The sequence below is a fragment of the Artemia franciscana genome, unplaced genomic scaffold (genome assembly GCF_032884065.1).
Source record: "Artemia franciscana unplaced genomic scaffold, ASM3288406v1 Scaffold_1547, whole genome shotgun sequence".
In the NCBI taxonomy this organism is placed as follows: domain Eukaryota; kingdom Metazoa; phylum Arthropoda; class Branchiopoda; order Anostraca; family Artemiidae; genus Artemia; species Artemia franciscana.
This window is the reverse complement of record NW_027062861.1, coordinates 45,985-55,136: the sequence shown is the minus strand read 5'-3', so window position 1 is coordinate 55,136 and position 9,152 is coordinate 45,985. Positions and strand designations below refer to the sequence as shown.

Sequence of the window (9,152 nt, the reverse complement as noted above, 5' to 3'; positions counted from 1 at the left end):
ATAGGCTGTTACGTCTTCGTTACTTTCATAGGCTGGGTCTTCATTTACTTTTTCAGTATTTTCCGTTTTCCATGACGCAGTCATCTCAAATTTACCGCTTAAAATTTGATTTGAAAATCTCTGTTGTTTGAGAAACCAGTGGTAATGACTAGTTTGGAAGACTATCAGAAATTAGAGAAAGTTGGTGAAGGTAAGAAATTGTGTTTCATTTCCAGAAATTTAGTTTGGATATCCTTCCTGACTTAAACTTGGTCTAACCAAGAATAATTGGCTAGCTTTTACCTGTTTGCAGGCATGGTTCATAGGTGGGATTATCTTTATTCAAGAAAGCTAACAAATGCTAACTCTATTATAACTTTTAATCTTGAATCAAGTAAGCTAAGGCTAACACAGACTGGAAGCTTTAGATATGCAGTTTTGCTCTAAAGTTTGAATAAATGTCAGGGTCATAGTGGTTTCACTTTGGCAAAGTAGCCTTGCCCATCACACCAGTTTACCCATGGTTAATCAGAATGTAAACTAAGTTTTTGATTGATGGTTTGATTGGAGTTATTTTGATGGCTGGTCTTGGTAAAAGGAAACATTTTAATAAAACGATTCTTAGGCTACTTCTAAACATAGGCTGCAGAGAAATTGTAGGCCAAAGAAATTCCAGGTGCCTGTACTATCATTCACTTTTTAATAAATAAATGAATTGTAAAATTCTAGTTGGTAAAATTCTAGTTAATTGACTTCTTGCTATCTCAGAAAGGGTTTAGGTTAGGAAAATGAAACTTTCAGGGATGGGTCTACAGGCTAAAGTATGTCCTGGGAAGGTATTTTGAAGTACCTACCTCCAATCCTTCTCCCTCAAGAGGGCCCTGAAATATTCAACCTATTGAAATTTTGACAAAACAACATTTTACCTTAATTTTCAGTTACTAGTTGCCTTTTCTCTGCCTTTAGTTCTAAATTGCAATCCTGTTATTTGAGTAGAATTTTGAGCTATATCAATGATTTTTTTTCAAAATTTAGGAAATGTATTTGCATATATTTAAAACCTTATAAAATGGAATTAAGCAAAGCTATGAAGGTGAAATTTTTTTGTTGTACTTCAATTAAGCAGAAGATCTATTTTGCAAGGTTTCACTTTTATAACACACATATTTTTAAAGGTCATCAAAGGTCAGGGCCCTCTGGAGGGAGAAGGAGTGGAGGTAGTTGCTTCAAAACAAGATATATCTTCAAAGAGATAGCTAGAAGTCAATTAACTAGAATTTTACCTTCTAGTTAATTGACTTCTTGCTATCTTGGAAAGGGTTTGGGTTAGGAAAATGGGTAAAATTCTACTTAATTGACTTCTTGCTATTTAGGAAAGGATTTAGGTTAGGAAAATGAAAATTTTAGGTATGGGTCTACAGGCTAAAGTATGTCCAGGGAAGGTATTTTAAAGTACCCACTCCTTCTCCCTCTAAAGGGCCCTGAAATTTGCCAACATGACAGGTCTATACCTATTGAAATTTTGACAAAACAACATTTTACCTTGATTTTCAGTTACTAGTTGCTTTTTCTCTGCCTTAAGTTCTGAAAATGCAATTACTGTTATTTGAGTAGAATTTTGAGCCATATCAATGTTTTTTTTTTTCAAAATTTAGGAAATGTATTTGCATATCTTTAAAACCTTATAAAATAGAATTGAGCATAAGTTATGAAGCTGAAAACAATTTTGTTGTACTTCAATTAAGGAGAAGATCTATTTTGCAAGGTTTCACTTTTATAACACACATATTTTTAAAGGTCATCAAAGGTCAGGGCCCTCTAGAGGGAGAAGGAGTGAAGGTAGTTGCTTCAAAATACCTTCCCAGGACAAACATCCCTGATTCATCCCTGAAAGTTTCATTTTCCTAACCTAAACTCTTTCTGAGATAGCAAGAAGTTGATTAACTAGAATTTGACTGGAAAATGAACTTTCAGGGGTGGGTCTGCAGGCTAAAGTATGTTTGCGGGAAGGTATTTTAAAGTACCCACCTCCACTCCTTCTCCCTCTAGAGGGCCCTGAAATTTGCCTACATGACAGGTCTATACCTATTGAAATTTTGACAAAACAACATTTTACCTTAATTTTCAGTTACTAGTTGCTTTTTCTCTGCCTTTAGTTCTGAAAATGCAATTTCTGTTATTTGAGTAGAATTTTGAGCCATATCAATATTTTTTTCAAAATTTAGGAAATGTATTTGCATATCTTTAAAGCCTTATAAAATGGAATTAAGCAAAGTTATGAAGCTGAACACAATTTTTTTGTACTTCAGTTAAGCAGAAGATCTATTTTGCAAGGTTTCACTTTTATAACAAACATATTGTTAAAGGTCAGGGCCCTCTAGAGGGAGGAGTAGAGGTAGTTGCTTCCAAATACCTTCCTGGAACATACTTTAGTCTGTAGATTCATCCATGAAAGTTTCATTTTCCTAACCTAAACCCTTTCTGAGATAGCAAGAAGTCAATTAACTAGAATTTTACCAAATGAATTTTCCAAAGAGTGGTTCTTATATTTAAATAAATTTAACAAGAAACCAGCAAGACAAAGGTAACAATCAGTAGGAAGATTTAGTCTCTCCCTTCCTGCCAACTTTCAAAAGAGATGCTGGTAAATTTAGGACAGTTCATATAACTGATTTACCAATGAAGTGAACATACCACTTGAAGCTTTTTTATGTTCTTTACAAACATAATAATAGCTTCTACCATAAATTCAAATTTAGGTGCTTTTTAACCTAACATAAGCTAACCTTATTAGGCTCTAAATAACTTTAGCACTGAGAAAATGTAGCATTATTTTTTTAAAAATGATGAAAGATGGCATTGAGAAAACATAGTATTATCATGAAAAATGAGTAATAGTTCATACTTTAATTGTAAATTTGTCATTTTTATAAGCTCAAAAAGTGTTTAAATTCAAATTATAGTGGAAGCAATTATTGAATTTGTAAAGAACAAAAAAGGTATTGAGTAGTATGCTCACTTTAATGGTGATCCTGTTATATGAACTGTCACAAGTTTTTGAAAATTTGTCATTTGTAAAAGCTCAAAAGGTGCTTAAATTTGAATTTTATTGTAGAAGTGATTATTATATGTGTAAAGAAAATAAAAAAGGCATTGGGTGGTATATTCACTTTATTGGTAAGCCAGTTATATCAACTGTCATTATTTTACCAAGATGTTTGTCATGATATGGTTCCTTATCTTTCAAAAAGTTCTCGAGTACAAAATCCATCTCATACTATTAGTAAAATTCTTCAAACAAATCTATTCACAAAAGGGGGAGCAGAGATGTAGCTAGGAAGTCCTTTGAAGTTATAATAAATTGAGGCCTTGTGGAACATTTTAGTACAGGTTTAATTTCATTTAACTTGTTGTAGCACAGTGGATTGGTGCTCTGCTTGGCAATACAGGGCCTGGGGTTCAATCCCTGCTGCAGCAAGGTTGGGCGACAAGTTTGCTACTTGTTCCTGTAAAAACAATCAGCAACTGAAACGTTGATTCAACGCCCTATGTGCCAGCAATGGCTCTGGAGGATCTTTATCCTTTTTATCCTTTTTTTTAATTTCATTTGGTCAGTTGAAATTAACCTATTTAATGCATACAAGCTTGTCACATAACTTATTGAAAATGGGCCTGTGGTTCAAATGGTATTGCTAGATATAGCTAAAGCTTTTGTTACATGTGTTCCTTGGGACTAAAATCTGGTATCAATGCAATAGATTTTTATGATAATATTACAATTTAGATAATTTGTTACTGGTCAGAAATGGTGGTCAAGGTACTTGGGGTTGGTCAATTTTCTACTCAAAATCAGCAGATATCATATAGTGTATTGTCAAGTCCCAATCTTATTTAAGATCTATGTTAGTGATGCACCTTCACTCATCAAGAATAAGATTGCTTACATATGCTGGGACTAGTTCAGCCTTGGGACTGATAAAGCAAACTATTTCCAATCATTAAGAGACTTGTGCTTCCTTAGCTTGAAATTGAAATATCTCTTGCCTCCATATATTTTAAAAAAAGACAAAAGCTCTTGAAAATGTGCAGAGACTACTCTGCAAGATTTACTGGCAAGTTTCAAAACTTACTCTTACAGAATAAATTACCAGTAACTTTGGTAAGTTACTGCATAAGTGTTAAGTTTTGAATACTCATGAATTTAAAAGAAAATATTATCTCTTCTCTGACAGATTGACAAGAAAAATATTGTTCTTGCATCATTTTGTTTATTTCCTACTTTCTTTTACAGGGGGGGGGGAAGTTAGACTTTAGGCTTCAACTAATTGTTTATAAGAGATAAGCTGGAGCTGCTCCTCCTCCTCCTCATTTGGTGAATTTTCAAATACTATTTGTGGCAGATCACCATCCACCAAACCATCTCCTCTATCACATGGCAGTGAACTATTGATAGAAAGACATGATGGCAGCATGAACATCCCTTTCAGAGTTACTGATGGACCATTAGAATTTTGTTTGCTGTTTCATATTTGATGTGGGTCTGTACTAGTCCATAATCTGACCAGAGTCTGTTGCTGGAGACTGTGGTAACACAAATTATTGAGATTTTTATGGCCATTCTTGTAAGTACCAACTTTGCAGAAAAAACAACCCTCCAACATGCTGCTTATTTGACAGCTTTTGCAGTCTCAAAGTACAATGATTTGGAAAATTGGCTACTTTTCAAGATGTAGCTAATGAGTTTTGTGTTCAAGGTCCCAACAAAGTCAGCTTCAGGTCTTTTGTTAAATGAATCACCATCCTTCAAAAATTGTAGGAAAATTTAGAGAGCTCATTGATTTGACTTCCTGCATCCAAAAACACAACATTCTGTGCATTGCTAGACTTTTTTCTGGCTTGAATCCATGTGCTAAACTGTGCAATTTATTTGAAACTGCAGGGTTTCACCCATCATTTAATCTTACCTGTAAGAGAAAGATGCACTGATTTTATATTAATAAAAACCTATACACCAAATCTTCCTTTTTGATGCTTTAATTGCATATCCTTATTGAAGAAAAACTTACATAATAAAAAGACATAAAAGGAAACTTTCTTTTCTACCTTGCACCAAGCAAAGTAAAGCTGGTTCCAATTGCAGTTTAACATATCAAAATTGCATTTTTTTTTTTTTTTTACTGATACTAATGAATGCAATAAATCATGCAAGTATTTGTTAAAATATGCAGCAATGATGGATATAGAGCATAGAAAATAACTAAATACATTGAGGCAGACTTGACTAAGATCATAAAATAAGATAAAAAGTCAAAACATTGGCAAAGACCAGCACAAGTATTCATTTGAAAACCAAGATTCCAAAGAAAAGATTCAAATTGATTTTGTGGAAACCTCCTTATAATGATGCTTTTACAAACCAACCTAAGCTGCTCTAGTGAGCTACATTCTTTTCAAGTAGATTGGTATCACTTTGGAAAAAAAAATGTTACTTCTTTATCTGTCAGCACATTCAAGAAATATGTTGATGCCAATTGGTGTAGAAAACTGTGAAAACTGGACTAGTAAGCTCCCAAATCTATAGTTACAGTATTATGGATGCCATGGGCAAAGCTAAACAAGCTGTGGTGTGCTATGACTTGTCATGTTCCATCTCATGGCCTAGTGTAGACTTGCCAGGGACAAACCTTAATGGTGGCTGCTAATGATGGATTGGATTACAGAGCTCAACAAAAGTCTAACCAATGCCAATCATAATCATCGAGGTTTTTTGTGTCAATGTTGTGTTTAGTTCATGTATTTATTGTGTCAAGATCATCACCTGTGGTGACATCTACAGGTGCAGTTTCACCTTGGTGTTTGCAAGTGCATTTTAAGGTAACAAGGGGCTTGCAAAACCTTACATATCCAACCTAACTACAAAGATTTCAAGTGCCATATTACACACACCAACAAAAGCAAGGAAATGTCTTGATGATGTGCGGATTGGTATGTAGCCAGGATATCATCCAAAACCTCTCCTAGATAGATAGTGCCTCAAGAAGAAGAGGGTACACATCAAATTTCTACCAGGCGCACTGCTATAAAGTTGCAAAATGACTGTCCTTCAAATGTGTAGTTGGCATATGGACCTCCCTGAGCCTGAATACAGTTTTATCTCATATCATCAAAGGCCCAATTCAGCTGTTGATCAAGATTGATGTAGAAAGCTTTGGCACCTAGTTTCGGATATGCCCAACAAGCAGAGTCACCATTATTGCAAACAAATGTGATTCAAGGTGAATGGCAGATGAGTGAGGTAAATGATGAATGAGATTTTGGAGTAATTAAATAATGACAATGAACTAAAATTCAGTACCCATGCTCATAAGTCAATTGTATGGTGCTTGTTCAACTCTGGGGCTGATCAAATGTATGCTTTCAAAGTCATTAGTCTTCTGTATAAAGGACTAGTTTTACCCAAGCTTCAAGTTAAAACGTGTCTAGCCTCCTTTTATTTTGCCTCTTTTTCAGCATGCAGGAACTTTCTTATCATACAAGACTAGCTAAACTGAAACTTTTATTCAGGAGAAGAAGAGGTGATACTATTCTCACCTACAAGCTAATGATGGCCAACAAGCTTTCAGTATTATTTCCTATTCTTGGTCCTAGTTCAAGAACCTGAGGCAAATGGTTCCTAACCAAAGCCCACACTCTGTTCTTTTTCTCTAGAAATATCAATGATTGGAATAAACTCTTAGAAGACATAGTTATTGGTTAAACTGTTGACATTTTCAGACAAGGGTTGGATGCTGATTGGTTCTCAAGTGAATGGAACCTCAACTGAAAAGCTACTAACAGCTGTTCTTATGGTTTGTGGTGCCCAGAGAAACATTAATTAAAGCTATCCCCTCCCAACTCAAATATAAAAAAGCTGAATCAGAGTGCACAATTTGAACAAACTGGGTGATACTCCAGCACCCTCTCCCACAGCTGTGGTGCCCAGGGCAGCTCACCTAGTTACCCTCCCCCCTTTAAACGGCTTGGAAGCTACTGATCATCCACCTGCACCTGGTCACTAAACTACTTTGATCATCAACTCTGGAGTTTCACAAGGGAATTCCTTTGATTGCTCCAAGCTGCAATAAAAGCTAATCTACATATAAGAGTTTGCAGGATTTTAACCAAAGCAATTAGGAAGTAATAGTAATTGTCATAGTTGAACTTGTTTGGGTACCCAGATACAATTCATCCTAAATGGAGAAGGGGATCCTAATTTCTATTCATCAGGTTATGTACTGGAAAAGGTTGTTAAATGTCATTTAAACTGGTGAGAAATAGGAGCCAGTGTCATAGCTATGCATTTTGGAAATCCAAGCCTGGTCTAACCTTTTTTAAAAAAGACTCCCTAGCTTATTGTCATTACAACATTCAACAGAAACAGTATTGGGTCTAATACCCATGGCCCTTTGTGGTTTAGGGGTCAAATTCTTTTCACTACCATATCAGCCAAAGCTGGCCATTGGATCTCAGTCAAGTTTGGTGGGAGGTAAGATTATGTGTCCTTTTTCAAGTACAAACCAATCTAAACCCTGGCCTTCAGAAAGCTACTCAGAGCTGTTCCTAGGGTTGGTGGTGCCCAGGGAAAGATTAATTACTGCTATCCCTTCACAGCTCGAACATATCAAAACTGAATCAGTGGGAAAAATTTGGACAAAGTGGATGATACCCCCTGTTGCAGTGCCCAGGGTAGCTGACCCCCCTCCCTTGAACAGCTTGTAAGCTACTGATCATCCACCTATACCTGGTCATTAAACAATCTTGATCATCAACTCTGGAGTTTCACAAGGGAAAATCTTTAGATTGCTCCAAGCTGCAATTTAAGGTAATCTACACATAAGAGATTGTAGGATTTTGACCAAAGTAACAGTAAGTGCCATAGTTGAACCTGTTGGGTACCCAGATACAATCAATTCATTCTACATGGGAAGGAGATCCTAATTCTTTGTCATCAGGATATGTGCTGGAAAAGGTGGTTATATGTTATTGAGAAATAGGGGCCAGTGTCATAGCTATGCTTTTTGAAAATCTAAGCCTGATCTAACCTTTTTTAGAAAGAGTCCCTAAATCAAACAGTTTGTGGTAACAAACTGTAGTAAGGAGCAACCCGGCTCAATAGTAAACGAAACTCTAAAAACAGAATTTTGATACTAATAGATACGTCAAAAGAATTGGATTTTTATGCTGATTTTAAATATATAAGTTTCATCAAATTTAGTCTTACTCATCAAAAGTTACAAGCCTGAGAAAATTTGTCTTGTTTGGAAAATAGGGGAAAAACCCTCTAAAAGTCAAAGGATCTTAACGAAAATCACACTATCACATTTAGCATATCAGAGAACCCTACGGTAGAAGTTTCAAGCTCCTATCTGCAAAAATGTGTAACTTAGTATTTTTTGCCAGAAGACTGATCACAGGTGCATGTTTATTTGTTTGTTTGTTTGTTGTTATTTTTTCCAAGGGTGATCGTATCGACCAAGTGGTCCTAGAATGTCGCAAGAGGGCTCAATCTGACGGAAATTAAAAGTTCTAGCGCATTTTTTAATTGACCAAAAAAATTGGAGGGCACCTAGGCCCCCTCCCATGCTCATTTTTTCCCAAAGTCAACGGATCAAAATTTTGGGATAGCCGTTTTGTTCAGCATAGTCGAAAAACATAATAACTATGTCTTTGGGGATGACTTACTCCCCCACAGTCCCCAGGGGAGGGGCTGCAAGTTACAAATTTTGACCAGCGTTTACACGCAGTAATGGTTTTAAACTATTTACGATAAAGTTATTTACTGTTTTATAAAGTAGAATTGAGAGAAAGAGTCAAACTTTAGTGTAAAGAGTGGGACGTTGAGGAGGGAACAGCCCCTTTCATACACAGAGTAATTTCTGTTCGTTTTAAGTTTTAATGTTGCTCCTTACTTTCAGTTAAAAAACTTGTTTTTATTATTTAATTATTGTCATTAAGACATTTAGCAGAAACTGTATTGGGTCTCATGCCCATGGCCCCTTGTAGGTGAGGGGCCAAAGTCTTACTATTTCCATACCACCCAAAGGAGGCCATTGGATCTCAGTCAAGGTTGGTGGGAAGTAAGATTTTGTGTCATTTTGCAAGTCTAAACCAATCTAACCCCTTGCCTTCAGAAA

At 35.7% G+C, this 9,152-nt stretch overlaps 1 protein-coding gene across 1 annotated transcript in view; it reads left to right on the top strand.

Annotated features, from left to right (window-relative positions):
* Positions 1 to 43: 43 nt before the first annotated feature.
* LOC136042587 (cyclin-dependent kinase 1-like) overlaps positions 44 to 9,152 on the top strand; it is a gene marked incomplete at its 3' end in the record, with an annotated part of 52,030 nt that continues 42,921 nt past the window's right edge. Inside the window, 1 exon segment of the mRNA XM_065727560.1 lies at positions 44 to 190. Coding sequence (XP_065583632.1) covers positions 145 to 190 — 46 coding nt within the window.